Here is a 17,500-nt window from a genome sequence, read left to right on the forward strand (position 1 = left end):
TTTTTCGTTTTTATTTTTTATGCATCAGGAAAAAAAAATCATGTTGGCTTGCTATTTTCAAATATAAAAATATTTTATATTTGCTATTATATTTTATATTTGCTATTATATAATATTATATTATATTTTTGCTATTTGCTATTTTTATTTGATATTTATTTTATTTTGCTATATTATTATTTTTATTTTTTATTAGCATTATTCTATTTTCTTCTTATCATTATATTATTAGTATTTTTTTTTTTTTTTTTTTTTTTTTTTGGGGGGGGGGGCTTTTTGCTGTTGCTATTGTCATCATTCTTTCCTTCTTTTGTCTTTCCTCATGGGATGTTTCTTGTGTTGTTCCGAGAGCGGAGGTATTTTTCCTTTCCTCAGTGATCTTTGCTTCCTAATTTTTACGAAGTGATGTTTGCGGTATTTGCGGGCAATCACTTTCTGTAATTCAAGCCTTAATTAATACACACACGCATCTTCATCTATGTATATGTGTGCGTAAAAGTGCACGTTTGTGAGAAAGAAAGAGAAACAGAAAGAGAACGAGAAAGAGAGAATGTATATGTGTGTGTGTGTTTCTCTGTATGTGTGTGTTAGCGCGCGTGTTGTAATCTTACTGTCTTGTTGTTATAAGCAGCTTCTGTCCTCTTCTGCCTCCTCGCTTCCTGCTGCAGCCCCTGCCTATCCTCACGCCCTTGGCCGCCCTTCGCCTCCCACGCCTTACGATCCCCTCCTTCAGAGCGACGTGGAGGAGGACAACTTCCCCGCCTCGCCTCCGCCCTTCTACCGCGACAACAGCTGCCGGAGCACCTCGCCCATCATCTTCTCGTCGTCGGGGAATAAGGAGCGACTCACCATCGCCAACGCCCCCTACCTCCTTATCTGCAGGGACAGCATCGGGCCGCAGCTAAAGCTCCTGACGGTGACGGGGGTGGACAAGGTCGTAGTATCTGCGGGGGCGCTCACGCCACGAACCACCAACGTCGTCGTGACCTTTTCCGACCTCGGCCAGAATCTGACCCTTCCTGAAGGCGCCCTCTCCATACAGACGGACTCTGCAGGTGGCGCCGTCGGCAGCACGAGCGGCCCTGAGGAGGGCGACTCGGCCGACTATCTCGCGGTGGAGGTTGAGCTCAAGGTGAGCGCCGTGCCCGGACTGGAGCTGCAGAGGAGGAGCGTCGTGGCCCCGAGGATTTCTCTGGAGGTGAAGCAGGTCCAGACGCTGCTCATGGGCCCCGGCTCCGTCGTCCCCTTCGCCCACCCGGACGCCTCCGGCCTCGTCATCAGTGAGACGACCAACGCCGTGATTGAGAGTCGGGCTATGACTCTGGGATTCCTGCAGGTCAAAAACACGAAGAATCTGCTCCTGAAGGACTCCGCCATGACAGTGGGGCCCAGGAGTGGCGGGGAGGTGTCCCTGGAGCACATCGATCGCGCCTCCTTCGGCACGGAGGCGCTCAGCCTCGCCCCCGAAGTCCTCCTCACCATCAACGACGTGTTGATCTGGGCGGCCGAGCGGAGGGCCATCCACAACTTCAACTCGAGCGACGGCGTCCTCAAGAGGGTCGTCCTCACCGAGGTGCAGGGCCTGGGGCTCGAGCGCGGGGCTGTGTGCCTGGTGGGGGCCACGGGCGTCGTCTACCAGGTGACCCTCGCGGACGGGGAGGGACGGCCGGCAGGCTGCATTGAAGTAAGGAGCCTACATCAGAGCCTGAGCGAAGGCCGAAGAAACCATGCGGTGGTCTGCGTGGCTCAGCACACCTCCGACCCCCTGTGCGGCAAAGACGATTGCAGATTCTGTAGCCGTGACCTACCAGGTGAGCTATTATTACTTACTAGAATTACTTCCACCTCGGATCCTAACTACACAATTTTAGACATTCCTTCGGTAACATTTTGACCAGCACTTCATGCTTCAAATAAATCATTTCATAAATGCGAATGAATCATCCAGTTTCGAAATGCTTCAGAAACAACAATTGAGACGACCACCAGTTCCAGTGTAACGCTCCCATTAAGGACTACAGCAGCAACTACCACAGAAGGTAAACAACACAGACCAAGTTTCAAATGTCCTTTCATTTCTACATCGTCATTCTTAATGCTATACAAAAAATCTAGCAAGATGAAGGAAAACAAAAATCCCTTAAAACATGCGAATAATATTCTTCCTTCCATTCTCCCGCTTGAGGTCACGACAACCTCCAATCAACCTCTCCCTCCACAACAACGACTACAGAGGCGGTAGTCTCGCTGAGCTACGATCCGACAATAGACTACGAGCACGACTACACCTACGACGAATGGGATAACGTAACCACCATACTGTCCCCGCCTGCAAACACGACCTCCGACAGCCTCTCGGGAATCCCGCTCTACCTCCTGGTCGCCGCCATCTGCACGGCGGTCATCCTCCTCCTGCTGGTGACTTACTGCGTGTGGTCGTATTACAAGAGTAAGAGAGTGAGTAGGAAGCGTTCTCTGGCTGTTTGGGTGCTTTGTTTATGCTGGATTTATGCTGTGCTGTCGGGGATTTCCTCCGCCAGGTATCATACTTCATATCAAATCGTTGTTAACAGATTGATAGCAATCTAGCTAGAAATAGATAGATATTTAGATAAATAGATAGATAGATGGATATATAGATAGATAGAGATAGAGAGAGAGGGAGAGGAAAAGGGAGAAGAAGAGGGAAAGGGAGAAACAAATAAATGTGTATATATGTAGATACTGATATAGATAGATATATGGATAAATAGATATATTATAGACAGCCATGTAATTAAAAACACCCCATTATACCCATCCACATAAATACAATATAAGAGGCAGCGCCGCAACCTCACCTCCACTCACTCCCTCACTCCCCATCCCACCCATCCACCTGCAGGAAGACAAGTACCGTCTGCCGCGTGAGGGTCGAGAAACCACCTTCCACAACAAGGCACCAGCTGCCCGCGCCATCGCCACCTCCGAGCCCATCTTCACCCTCGGGAAGCCTCCCCACCCCGCAGGAACGCCTCCCAAGGACATGTACATCTCCTTCCAGTTCTTCAAGCCTCCTTCGGACAGTCCCTCGGAGGAGCCCCGTGTCATTCAGAACGGCAGCGGAGGCCCCCACGAGCAAGAGCCTCCTGCAGGTCCTCCTCCTGCAGAAGAGATCCCGGATGTCGAGGACGAGGCGAGTTATGAGAGTCAGGAGCGAGGTCATGCAGACGGCGATGAAGGGTGTGAGTCGGCTCAGCCCGCTGGACCATGCACGGACGATGAACCAAGAAAAGAAAATGAAGATTCCTTGTTGGCTGATCAGCTTCCGCATGAGAGTAAGCAGCCAGTTCTCTGTAAATTTAGTTTAGTTAGACCTTATAGAGTTAGGTCTCATAAAAACTGCAATTGAATTGTCGAGCTGAACGTTACAAGTTAAATGAATACCCAATTCACTTACACCGTTTTCCTTTATTTACATCGTTTTCCTCCATTTACATCGTTTTCCTCCATTTACACCGTTTTCCTTCATTTACACCGTTTTTCTTCATTTACACTGTTTTCCTTCATTCGCATCGTTCTCCTCATTATAATGTTGAAAACGAATGTACTAGACTAATCGTTCTTAATAGTACAGTGACAGACTCCATTGTCTTTCCTCTTGTGTCGGGGTCACTTAAATAAAATATACACACTCATTTTCGCCCCTTTTCCGTTCGTCATATCGCAGAATATACTCCACCATTACTCAATAACTCCTAAACTCCCAGAAAGAAAGAAGAAAGATGAAAAATTGCCATAGAGCTTCGAAAGAAATAAGGAAACGACAGAATTCGGCACCCTAATATAAATATAGAACAGCGTCCTAACCTTTAATCAGTTTACTAACCATCGAACGACTCGCAAACAAGTCGTAACCACCATGGCACGGCAGCCGTTTCCTGTCAAAAGTGGCCTTTATTCCTCCTTTCGTATTTCAGGAGAAAATCACCCGGAGACCGAAGAGGCGAGTGAGCCGACGGACCTTCCAGCCAGACAGGAAGAGGAAAATGATACTGGCAGTTTGTCTTCCGGTGAGATCGAGAGCTCGTCCAAATTCTAATGGAAAAGTTGCAACGTGGGATTACATATAAATATGTATGTATGTATACATATATCACTATATAAGCATAAATATATATATATATACATATATATATGTATATATATATATACATATATATATATATATGTATATATATATATATGAACATAAATATATATATACATACATAAAAATATGTATACATAAATATATATATGTATACATAAATATATATATGTATACATAAATATACATAAATATATATACATACATAAAAATATGTATACATAAATATATATATGTATACATAAATATATATATGTATACATAAATATATATATGTATACATAAATATATATATGTATACATAAATATATATATGTATACATAAATATATATATGTATACATAAATATATATATGTATACATAAATATATATATGTATACATAAATATATATATGTATACATACATATATATGTATACATAAATATATATGTGCATACGTACATATATATATGTATACTTACATATATATGTATACATAAATATATATATGTATACATAAATATATATATGTATACATAAATATATATATGTATACATAAATATATATATGTATACATAAATATATATATGTATACATAAATATATATATGTATACATAAATATATATATGTATACATAAATATATATGTATACATAAATATATACATATATATGTGCACATGTATACGTATGCCTGTGTATGTATGCATGTGTACATATGCATATGTATGTACACTTATACATGTATATATATATATATATATATATATATATATATATATATATATATATATATACATACATACATACATACATACATACATACATACATACATACACACACATACATACAAATACATGTATACATGTATACATGTATACATGTATACATACACACACATACACAAACACACATATACATATATATGTATATATATAAGTGACTGAGATATTTAATGGATAGAGATTTGGAGTACATGAGTTCTAAAATGCATGCAGGACAATGATCATTTACTACCAAAACAGCTGATGTAAAAATATAGGATAATATCATATCAATTGTCTTTTCTTATCCAAGGTTCATTAATTTCATGTGAATACTTCTTTTCTATCATATTTAAAAGTATTCTTTGTATATAACAAGTGATGTAATACGTATACTAATGGAAGAGCTTTAACATGTCCTCCTTTGATCTAGGAGACAACTGCAACTAATATTATTATGACAAAAGAAATTAAATCAGATATTTACTTTTGCTAACTTATGCTTAGCTGTATCATTGAAAGCTTTATATGAACAGAGAACATTGTGACAAATGCATGCAAATTCAATCTTGCAGTATAGTGTATGTTATTGATACTTTAAGGTCACTCTTCAGAAGAACTACAAATAGATTTATAATAATCACTTATTGGAACAAGTTTATCAACACAGAGAAAATCATACCAAATCATGTGTAAAGAGAATGAGAAAGAGGAGAAGGAGGAGGAGGAGGAGAAGGAGAAGGAGAAGGAGGAGAAGGAAAAGGAGAAGAAGGGGTAGAAAGAGAAGGTAAAGAAGGAGAAGAAGAAGAAAAAAGAGGAGGAGAAAGAGAACGAGGAAGAGAAAAAATAAATTATGAGATTTATAAAGATACATATAAAGATATATACAGCCAATATCCATACAGATTAAGAGAAGAAGCATTCCATGAATTGAGGTTAACAATACAGCATATACTTGGAATTTTATTGATTTCCCTACATAAAAATCTCTAATAAAAACTTCACAGCTAAAAGAAATACAAAATCTTTTACTTTTTCACTCTCTCCATATTCACAAGATTCCCAATATTATGTTGTTAAAGTCACAGACCATTAACACACAGTAAACAATGGTCAACAATTAAGACAGACACAAATATCTTCATAGAAGCTAATTCATTCATAAAAAAGATCTCACGTCTATATCCTGTTCTTTCTTGGTATATGTACAATTTGTGCAAATTATTAAGTGATAAATGGCATTTCTCTGACACAATCAAGACCAGAACTGATTGGAAACAAGGGTGAAAAGAAGCTTATTTGTGACTTAATATATGAACTCGCTGAAGCACCAAGAGAAGGAGCATATCCTGAGCTAGTTTTGTGGGAAAATTATTCAGACTGGAACACATGCACACCTTGTATATATAATTACAAATTTGGGTAAATGCCACTATGCAACATGAAGGGGAAAACAATTAAAATTCTTTTTTTAATTACAAAGATAAAACGGGAACTATGTTTCAAAATATATCCCAGATTTAAATTATATAAAATTCTTGAGAAACACTATCTTTCACTTGGAATACTATTTGGATCACAAGAGATATGCAGACCCTGAATATAATGTTCATAAAATCATATCTATACAACATGAAAATAAAAAATGCATTAATCAATATCTGAGAATCTTTCTAAACCAACTTTTGGAGAAAGTCTGTCATGTCTGGAAAAAGTTAGGATAATTTCACATATTTATGTAGTCATATAGCAAAGACTTGTAAGTACTTAAATATTTTATATTAATTGATATCATACTAATATATTCTATAATAATATAATCTGAGAATTGAAGTTTTAAAATCTATAATAAATTTTACTTTCTGCAATAAATCATACAAAGGTAACAAAACTAAAAAGTTGCAACATACAAGATTCAAGCTGAACTGTAGTCAATTTACAACCCATTTTCTTCTTCACAATAACTTGGTAAATGTGTGTATATATAAAACAGAAAGAGTAAGTGAGTGAGTGTGTGTGTGGAGGGGAGGTGTGTGTGTGGATGTGGGTGTGAATGTGAGTGTTAATCTAGTAACACAGTATGGAAATTTAACAAAATATAACAATTACAACAAACCATCAGTTATCACCCTATACATCATCCACACCTAAATGCATCTTCGACCTCTCTATCCCCTCTTTCCCCTCTAGCCTCTTCTACCTCCCCCCTAAACCCCTATAGCCCCTCACATTTTGGCCTGGGGCTTCAAAAGACCCTGGAGCTTCTGGGTCAGCATCACGTTCCCCGAGACCTTGAGTTTGCCGGACATGAAGGCCTTCTGCGCATTGAGCTTCCCAGTCACCATGGCAACCAGGTCAGTGTCCTCCAGGGTAAGGGTGACATCAGGTTTGATTCCGTTGCGCGGCGCTCCCTCGTAGATGGAGCCCGGAGGGTTTTTCAGGTCCACCGCTAGAAAAAGGATGGGTTTGCAATTTAGTTGGCTGTATGCTGCATGAAGGTTTTCAGAAATAATGAGCCTGTAATGAGGTAAAATAATTTCTCTGTGTTGCCATCTAGTACACTACTTGATTAACCCATTGCGTATGGGTGTCATGACATAGGAGCTCTGGCCAGATGATGGGCGTCATGATGTATATGACATTCCAGGATTTTGGACCACTGTCTTATCATATTGTGCTGAGTAATGAGTGAGTGATGATGACAATTGTAGTCATAATTACAATAACTGTCATAATATTAAGCAAAATGTGTTTCACCTGACATTCAAAACCTGTATGGCACTACTTTCTTCTAGCACTAGCAAGAGAGAGAGCCTTGAATGGCACCCATCCACGCTCTCTAGCAAGTTCTATCTTTATAGAGTGATGACATATAGCAAGTAGCTGACCTCTTGCTCTAAAGTACTGCAGATGAAGGAAGGTGACTCAAACCATGCCCAATGTCAGCAATGTGCCAGTAGGGATGCCTTTCCTGTGTCACTCACAGTCATAAACACAAGTTTCCTTCTTATTCCCTGCCTTTTCATGTTATCTTCATTATCGATGATTATATGTTTGAATTCATTCATGACAGTACATAAATATGAAAAATTAAACTTGGGTTTATGTCTTCCCATAAAACAGCAATACTTCTATCACACTAAGTATAAAAAAAAATTAATGAGCTGATATAGACCCTAAACTATCATCTTAGTCAACTACAACATTGATAGAGCCTGTGATATAATAGATATGTCTCTAAATACAGTAAAACACACAATAATTAAAACACAAAAATGGCTCTAGTTTTCCAATGAGTGACTAAAAGAGAGGGGGAAAAGTCAATGTATGTTGCATGAAGCTGCCTCGCTCTGAAATAAAGACTGGACAACTGAATCTATCCCCCATCCGGAATGGGTTAAGAAAGAAACCAGTGATATAAAAGGTATGACAGTTCACATTAATCTTATATAAAGACATCATTAATTCTCCAAATACCACCACCTCATTACTTCATACAAAGTACAAATCATCCTAAAATTAAATTGGAAATAAAAGAAACTTAAACTCACTCCACTGCCCAGCTGGCTTCTTATCCAAGTTGATATTCCACAGGAAAACGGCCTTCACTTTCTTGGCCATGTCTGGTTCGCCGGCCAGACGCTGCGACATTTCGTGGAAGACTGCGGCACTGGCGAGTTGTGGATTAGATGGAGCGGATGCAGATTCAATTGGGGTTCCGCTCTCCACAATATCCACATAGCCACCTGAGAGAGAGAGAGAGAGATTGAGAGAGAGAGAGATTGAGAGAGAGATTGAGAGAGAGAGAGAGATTGAGAGAGAGAGAGATTGAGAGAGAGAGAGAGATTGAGAGAGAGAGAGAGATTGAGAGAGAGAGAGATTGAGAGAGAGAGAGAGATTGAGAGAGAGAGAGAGATTGAGAGAGAGAGAGAGAGATTGAGAGAGAGAGAGAGATTGAGAGAGAGAGAGAGAGATTGAGAGAGAGAGAGAGATTGAGAGAGAGAGAGAGATTGAGAGAGAGAGAGAGATTGAGAGAGAGAGAGAGAGATTGAGAGAGAGAGAGAGATTGAGAGAGAGAGAGAGAGAGAGAGAGAGAGAGAGAGAGAGAGAGAGAGAGAGAGAGAGAGAGAGAGAGAGAGAGAGAGAGAGAGAGAGAGAGAGAGAGAGAGAGAGAGAGAGGATTTGTTACTTTGTTGCCCTTCAAATGATGAATAATAATTGCTCCTTCATAACTGAAAGTTGGCGAAATTTCCTGCCCTTCAAAACAAAAGGAGATCATTTTGTTCCTTGAGGATCAGCAAATCTGATATGTAGCACTTCTCTATATCAACCTAACTGTTATAACATTTTGTGCAAGTGCAGACATATATGCAACTGGCAATCAATAATATATAATTCACAGTTTTGATCCAGGACTGTGGTTCTATATTCAGCAATCACGAAAGTCAACACCATCTCAAGAAAGCATATCACATCCTAACAAACATATGAATCAATAGCAAAATAAGAAAGACTGAAAGGGGCAGGTCATTCAAAATATACTTTAAAGTTCTTTCCCTATCAAACTATTCTGGTGGTCCTTCTAGTCTGCATACCCTCCGGTGAAGGATCTGTATGATGTTTAGATACTTATCCATGACCAAGCCTATCTGCCAATTCTTTTTTTCAGAGTTTACCATTGTGACTTTCTTGATGTTTAAATCTTGAGCTTTGTCAGGGTAATAGCTCACAAAATATAAAATTTCTATCTTTATCAGTACATCACAAAATAATTTCACTTACAGTCATTTTCTTACTATACTGATGCTGTACATATATCAACAAACTAAAAGAGAGCAATGATAGGGAAAACCAGTAAAATCAAGTAATGGCCAGTTAAAAAACTAACTCTGCAATTCAGTTGTAAAATCACTACACAATTCAATAGGAATGCACAAGAATTAAAGTCATCTTTAAGATGACTTGCTCCTTTTCTTTAATCAAGGTAAAGATACACTTGACATGTTGGAGATGATAAGCATTTGATAACTAGTGAGATAATTACTTAAAATACAACAATGTTATTCGGGCATGTAGCATTCAGCCAACCATCATCAACTTCATGCAAGTCCATCTTCACCTCAAAAAAGAAAAAGAAAAAGAAAAAAATATATATATATACATATATATATACTTAAACTAATAATAACAAAAAAAGTAAAGCAGAAAACATCCATTGTTGGTGAGAGCTACTAGTATTTCCTCTAACAACGACCCACCTGTGAGACAGTCCTTCCCCGTCTCCTTCACGGAGCAGGTGAAGAAGACGCGTGCTCCTTCCTTCCACATGTTTACAACAAGGGTCTGGCCTGGGATCACTGGCTTGGCAAAGCGGCACTGGGGAAATCAAACGCATGGGATTGAAATTAGTGAACTGTTGTGGGCTTTGAAGAAAGAATGGAGATTCCTCTTTTTTTTTAAACAACTTATATGATTTGTTTGCTTATCGCATATTCAATCATTCATTTGGAATTAAATAAATTAAATTGGGAGAATTTAAGCTAAAAGGTAGACCATTATCAAAACACAAAATCTGTAACAACTGAAAACTTTCATACTAATAATATAAGCAACATTCAGTTAACCTTAACCCTACCTAATTTGAACAACAACGCTACAAAAAGGGAAAACCACATACAACCGTCAACCCCTAAAATCAAATTCATTAGCCTTTAAAAACTTACAGCCCATTTCCTTGCCTCTGTGTCGGTGTGAATCCTCCCTCTATACACCCCCCTCTAAGCCATCTAGTCCCCCCCTACCATACCCCTTCCTTGCCCCTCTCCCATAGGACCCCCTCTTCTTCTTTCATAAAGTGGCTGCCAGGCAAGGCTAAGAAACTCTGAACATCATTTTTTATTTTTGTTATTCTATGTATGCATCAAAGCATTATAAATACATAATTTTATGCTATAGGTGTTATCGACATGCTTTCATAATTTTTTTCCCATTTTTTTCTCACTGTTCAGAAACTATTTGACATAAAAGCATAAGACATACATTCTGTAGTGTGTAAAATTGATCTTCTTAAATAATAAAGACCATGTCTGCCCCCAGCAAGATTTGAAATACCTTTTAATCAGCTGGGAACAAGGATACACTAAGAAACTGCAGGTCTTAGAGGTTAACAAACCTTAAGAGCCTTAAACTTACTGACATACTGCTGCAAAAATGCTTTGCAGCTGACACCTGACCTAACCCTATGGGAGTGCAAGGATCATAAGATTACCCAACTTCAAACAACAACAACAACTAACAAAAGCAAAAAAAAAAAAAAAAAAAACTTTCAACTTCGCAACTAACCTTAATGGCCTTGAATTTGCTGACGTCATTGCCACAGAAGTGCTTCAAGATGATACGAGAGGTGATACCATAGGAGCACAGCCCGTGGAGGATGGGCTGCTGGAACCCTCCCATGGCAGCGAAAGACGGGTCAATGTGCAGCGGGTTACGATCACCACTGAGCCTGTACAAGGCAGCCTGGAAAGTTGATAACATGTTGTAGTTATAATAACACATTAGGAGGATATGATATATATGCAACACTAAAAAAAAAAAAAAAAAAAAAAAAAAAAAAAAAAAAAATTTGACTGACAATGATATTTCAGATCTAGGACCAATCTCTACCACAGTACTACAATCTTTATGGCAGAAATGTTGCAAAGGCTGACAAATATCATTAGAGAACAATAACTATAACAAATATACTTTACATATGTGACACCTGTACTTCTTCTAAATGAAACTGCAATTTTTAATGAAAATATAAATATACAGACATATATATATATATATATATATATATATATATATATATATATATATATATATATATATATATATATATATATATATATATATATATATATATATATATATATATATAAGTATATATATATATATATATACATATATATAAGTATATATAAGATATATATATACATATATATATATATTTATATATATATATATATATACATATATATATATAATTATATAATTATATAATTATATAATCATATTAATTATATTATATACTTTGGTAGATAGATAGATACATACATAGATCAGTAAGTATATAAATAGGTACACCAGCAATAAATAAGATACAATATGTATGAGCTGCAACACCCACATTGGGACAGGACACTTTACATCTGTGATAATTACCTTCGACTCCTACTCAGACAATCACAGCAAAAAAGTTCCTCTGATCTTTTTGGCATCATGGAAATAGACCACGAAAGAGTCACAGAGGGATGACAGAGAGGGAGGGAAAGAGGGAGGGTGGGTGGATGAGAAGGAGGGAAGGAGGGAAGGAGGGAAGGTGGGAGGGAGAGGGAGAGGGAGAGGGAGAGGGAGAGAGAGAGAGAGAGAGAGAGAGAGAGAGAGAGAGAGAGAGAGAGAGAGAGAGAGAGAGAGAGAGAGAGAGAGAGAGAGAGAGAGAGAGAGAGAGAGAGAGAGAGAGAGAGAGAGAGAGAGAGAGAGAGAGAGAGAGAGAGAGAGAGAGAGAAGAAAGAGAAAGAGAAAGAGAAAAGAGAAAAAGAGAAAAAGAGAAAAAGAGAAAAAGAGAAAAAGAGAAAAAGAGAAAAAGAGAAAAAGAGAAAAAGAGAAAGAGAGAGAGAGAGAGAGAGAGAGAGAGAGAGAGAGAGAGAGAGAGAGAGAGAGAGAGAGAGAGAGAGAGAGAGAGAAAGAGAAAGAGAAAGAGAGAGAGAGAGAGAGAGAGAGAGAGAGAGAGAGAAAGAGAAAGAGAAAGAGAAAGAGAAAGAGAAAGAGAAAGAGAAAGAGAAAGAGAAAGAGAGAGAAAGAGAGAGAGAGAGAAACAACAACATTACCTGATCCAAATCCGTCTTGAATTCCTCCGTAGCATCAGGCTTCCGGTTAGGAGGGTCGCAGAGGGGGACAACGCGGTTGCTTGTCCTGGGGCCACCAAAGTTCCCTTCTCCCACAAGGAAGGTCGACCATTGGGCCTTCGCCACAGTCTCGCCACTCTCATCAGTTGTCAATGCTGGGGAAGTAGCATTGAAATTCTAAATATCATGCAAGGAGTATGTTGAAAAGTATCTTGCAACAAAAGCCTCAATGACCAAAGCTCATTCTTAGGTTGCAGACACGAGGGTACTTTCACCACAAAACACTTACTGTCTATGATCATTACTGCTCCGGATTTCTTGTCAAGGACGTCGACCACCTCCAAGGAAGTGTTGAGTGTTGCTGCTGGAGGAAGGGGCTTCACACACTCGATATACATCTCCCCGTGAAGAAGCTTGAGGTGAAGGAGTAGCATGGCAGATGAGAAAACAAGCAGCAATGCTAAAGAGGGTATATACTCTTCTCAAAAGTGATGCAAAAACTCCTCTATAGACTAATGCAGACAGAGTATCTATTTTCACAGTTATATTCAAGTTCAGATTTTTATTACTCTCATTCTATACACATTTGACAATTGTACCAATACTGCACACTACATACATTACCCCTCCAAAACCCAGTGCATTACCCCTCTAAAACCCAGTGCAACTAAATTTTATGACCAGTGCAACTGTGTAAAGAGGAAAAGTAACTATGTTTAGCCTCTCCCGCCCCACATTCCCTTACAGCAAACCCATCATTTCTCCCACCATATTAACCAAGTGACCTCACCACATCAATCACCACACACTGTCAGTTGACAGGCAGCATGATATAAGGCCCAGATGCTGCTTATTTTTACTTTTTCTTGCATTTCATTGATGAGAATATGGTACCACATCACTGACCCTCAGGTGAACTAGAGGTGGTGCTACAATATCACATTCTAGGTTATATATCCATCCTTCCTCACAGAATGTAATATAAGATCCCTTCTGGCCCATTCCTCAGCTCAGCTTACTGGCATACCAGCCACTGGAGTGACCTGGTCCTGATCATGAACCATTTGTCAGTCATTACAATAAAAAATGTTAATGTCATTAGTTTAAATCTACTCCATGAATATTCTCTCTTGTACCTTTTTACTGATGTATTTTTTATGTACTTTTATGAATTGTTCCACTTAGTAGCTATAATGTACTACCTAGCTGCATCTACAAACACATACTTTATATCATCCCACAGTAATCTTCTATATCTCTATAAGTTCTGAAACCAACTCTGACTTCAACTTAGCTTTTTAATACATATCTCAAGGGAATATGCCCACTATGAATATACAATCCAAATATCTGCTACATACCATACAACAAACACACACACACGCACACACACATGCACACGCACACGCACACGCACACGCACACGCACACGCACACGCACACGCACACGCACACGCACACGCACACGCACACGCACACGCACACGCACACGCATACGCACACGCACATGCGCACACACACACACCACTTTACCTTGGTCAGGTCAACAGTCCACCCAGGAATGTTGCTCCAGAGATTTCCACCGAACATGACAGCCTGCGAAGGCACTATAGAGAAGGTGGGCAGGGGGCTGAAGTCCTCATCATTCTCATACAAGAACCTGAGGCCATCCTCATCTTTCACCGATGCACCCACTAAGAAAAAAAAAAAAAATAGACATATAAAATAGAAATATGTCTTCCTTATAAAATGAGGTCCTGGAGAGACTAAACATGATTAAGACTGAAACTTTCATAAGCTGAGTTAATCACAACACATAATTAATGTCAAAATGATTTTTTTCAATCCTGAGGAAGAACTGCTCTGTTTAGCCAAACGTTTTTTGCAACTAGTTTTAATTGATCACTCACCTCCAAGGGCATAAAGAATGACCTCTTTTGGGGCATAAGTGAAGCTTGTGGGTTCTACTTTCACACCAACTGCTGAAATCTGTCAAGAGAGAGCTTGTGAGTAAGATCACTTTGATTAATATTTTGCCAAAGATTATATATCTAAAAAGAATAACATTACATAACTACATAGTCACTGCAAAATCTTCATTACTCATTCTCAGCAAGATCTTAATCAACAATGGATATATTTATCTTATTCACATAGACTACTATAAATGCTTCCTAGAGTAAAAGATTTTTAAAATAAATATAAACATCAGAAAAATATCAAACCTCATAGGCTTTTAGAATTATATAATAAAATAAACAGTCAATGCTAAGCAATGAAAATCTCTCTCACTATGTTAGATAGTTTTGAAACCATCTAACAAATGCAACCCACAGGATATATGGTCCACTGAAAAGTCAGACACTTCCTATCAACTCATTTACATCAGACTTACAAAATGCTTGTTGATATACCAATACAATTCTGTAATGCTTATACAAGAAAAGAAAGAGAAGTTAAACACATAACACATCTAAAGGAACTCACAGGGCCTGATGTAACGGCTCCTGGTGCTGATACAGGCTTGGGTTGTACCTCTTTCCACGGTTTCAAGTCTTGTAATCCCTAAAAAGATTAGGTAAAATAGAGTATTTATCACAGAAGAGAAAGTCCTTGTGATTTCATACTGGGAGCATCTATTTTCAGGTCAAATGCTAAGTGGATGTTTAAGTGCTCAGGAAAATAAATGACTGTTATCATTCAAAGAAGCAATATTATTTCAACAAAAAGCTTTTTGCCATTAAAGCCACTCATATCATCACACACTCCTATCCATTGAAGAGGCAATGATATCCATAAAAAAAAATAAAGACAATGTTTAAAAAAATTAAGAACAAAGAAAGATGAAAATTGACAAAAAAAAAAAAAAATAAGGAAAAAAATCTCCAAGCGGTTTTTACAGCAGCTAATATCCCTGTGTCCTCGTGGTTACTTGCAGGGTGATAGGATTCTGTAAAATCTGAAATCTTTTCCCAGCTGTCGCGCACGGCCTCTGGGGTGACCTCATCCTCCAAGTACTTTCTGCAGAAATGGCCCTTCGTGCGTTCCCATCTGTCTGTGGGAGGAAAAAAATGGAATAGAATAAAAATTTTAAAAACGTTATATCTCTCTATGAGAATGGAAATACAGAGTGACACATTTCTAGTAATCGTTAATAAGTGCTATTATGTCGTATTTTCTGGTCTTATGAGAAAAAATGTGGCATGAGTATCCCGTTATCATTACATTTCTGATCAGCCAAGTACTATTTGCTTAGGTAAAAGATAACGTTGAGAAAGATCTGGAAAAAAATGAAATTTGGTATTGAGAGCATTTATACACCAGTGTTTCCCATGTTTGCTGATACTGGCAATCTTAACCCATCCCCGACGGGGGAATTCTAGCCTTGAATGTCCAAATGCCGGGGCGTTCGAATTATTAGGCCTAAATCAATTGAATGGCTGGCACAATACTGTGCCGCCCGGCCACTGGGCTTTTGAATGCGCGGTACACATGCTGTACCACCCGTCCAGAGAGGGTTAATAAGATGTATTGTCAATTTCCCAAAATTTTGAAATCTTTGCCTTTTCATGGATCTCAACCAGACACTAGAGTTTATCAGATTCAGGATATATACATTCCTTACACATGCTTTATACATGCTGCTAAAACTGCACTCAAGGAATCCCCCATAGAACTCATATGCTACTTCAACTTGGAATGTGAAAAGTGCTGTTTAGTCTTTCATGAGTGAAGGACATTTCATAAAACTTGACTTGTACAAGAAAGTGAGGAACGAAAAAGAAAAAGAAAGAAAAATCTCAGTTGTGTGAGTGTGAGTGTGCGTGTGTGAGAGAGATAGGGAGAGAGATGAAGGAAAAACAAAATAAAACCAATGACGCTGCTTACATTTTCCATACCATCCGCCAGCTGCCTCAAAAAGACCACCTGTGTCCTCGCACTCCTCATGACAGAGCCAAGCCACAAGCGGTGCCACATACTCAGGTTTTAACTGGTCGAACAAGTCTGCAATGTGAAATGAGCAGTTCAAGAGAGAGGAACTGAATTTATCAAAGGAGGGGCTTTTCATCATAAATTATCAGAGGTTTGAGCCCAACCATCTGTAAGTATTCTCCCTGTAATAGAAAAATCTCAATGCTTGAAACAGACTCAACTGAATATTTTATACTAAAAAAGTTCATTACAAAATTTTCAAATAAGGTTAAATAAAAAATAAACAATATTTGTACTGCAGTTTATAACCCAGAATATGCTAAACCAAATCCCAGAATAAAGAGCTTAAACATACCAGGTGGCAAGATGCCTTCCGTCAAGCGTGTACCGCCTACAGGAGCGATGGTGTTGCAGTGGATGTTATATTTCTGCCCTTCAATTGCGACTGTATTGCTCAAACCAAGGAGACCAAGTTTTGCTGCACTGAAATGGTATAGGTTTTCAAATTAGTAGGTATATGTGTGATTTGTTGCAATTATTATTTGTAAATAAAACATGTTTAAGACCTTGGTTTTTAGAAGTTTGTTCCTACTAAGAGCAGGTACATGTGGGAAACAATATCTGCCAAGACAAATACTTAGAATTACCATCTTTGTATTATTCTAAATGATCCTAAAACAAAAGTAACATTAACCCATTGCGGACAGGGCGTCTAACGACATAACTGGTCGTCAGGGCAGGCAGTCTATAACACTAGCGTCATCAGCAAAAACTTAAAGGCATGGGGAAAGGGTTTTCTC

At 38.6% G+C, this 17,500-nt stretch overlaps 2 protein-coding genes across 7 annotated transcripts in view; one reads left to right on the forward strand and one right to left on the reverse strand.

Moving 5' to 3' along the window:
* Positions 1-5,169, forward strand: part of LOC122245562 (uncharacterized) — a 24,132-nt gene extending 18,963 nt beyond the window's left edge. For 4 of the 5 annotated variants that reach the window (XM_086545076.1, XM_086545077.1, XM_086545078.1 and 1 more), the window contains exons 4-8: positions 734-1,811; positions 1,965-2,039; positions 2,186-2,457; positions 2,885-3,317; positions 3,960-4,147. In XM_086545076.1, coding sequence (XP_086401202.1) covers positions 734-1,811; positions 1,965-2,039; positions 2,186-2,457; positions 2,885-3,317; positions 3,960-4,081 — 1,980 coding nt within the window. In that variant the 3' untranslated portion in view covers positions 4,082-4,147. Of the gene's footprint in view, positions 1-733; positions 1,812-1,964; positions 2,040-2,185; positions 2,458-2,884; positions 3,318-3,959 lie in introns of all 5 variants that reach the window. The other variant, XM_086545074.1, reaches the window with a different exon arrangement.
* A 658-nt stretch (positions 5,170-5,827) lies between these two features.
* The window catches only part of Mfe2 (peroxisomal Multifunctional enzyme type 2), a 20,667-nt gene continuing 8,994 nt past the window's right edge, over positions 5,828-17,500 (reverse strand). The window contains exons 5-16 of one of the 2 annotated variants that reach the window (XM_043023126.2): positions 17,056-17,183; positions 16,656-16,772; positions 15,704-15,822; positions 15,255-15,332; positions 14,678-14,756; positions 14,301-14,461; positions 13,057-13,180; positions 12,750-12,922; positions 11,218-11,394; positions 10,134-10,251; positions 8,427-8,621; positions 5,828-7,324 (exon numbers count right to left, since the gene is read on the reverse strand). In XM_043023126.2, coding sequence (XP_042879060.2) covers positions 7,101-7,324; positions 8,427-8,621; positions 10,134-10,251; positions 11,218-11,394; positions 12,750-12,922; positions 13,057-13,180; positions 14,301-14,461; positions 14,678-14,756; positions 15,255-15,332; positions 15,704-15,822; positions 16,656-16,772; positions 17,056-17,183 — 1,693 coding nt within the window. In that variant the 3' untranslated portion in view covers positions 5,828-7,100. Of the gene's footprint in view, positions 7,325-8,426; positions 8,622-10,133; positions 10,252-11,217; positions 11,395-12,749; positions 12,923-13,056; positions 13,181-14,300; positions 14,462-14,677; positions 14,757-15,254; positions 15,333-15,667; positions 15,823-16,655; positions 16,773-17,055; positions 17,184-17,500 lie in introns of both variants that reach the window. The other variant, XM_043023125.2, reaches the window with a different exon arrangement.

The sequence above is a fragment of the Penaeus japonicus genome, unplaced genomic scaffold (assembly GCF_977035675.1).
Source record: "Penaeus japonicus unplaced genomic scaffold, GWHDUDI00000001_assembly GWHDUDI00000016, whole genome shotgun sequence".
Taxonomy (NCBI): domain Eukaryota; kingdom Metazoa; phylum Arthropoda; class Malacostraca; order Decapoda; family Penaeidae; genus Penaeus; species Penaeus japonicus.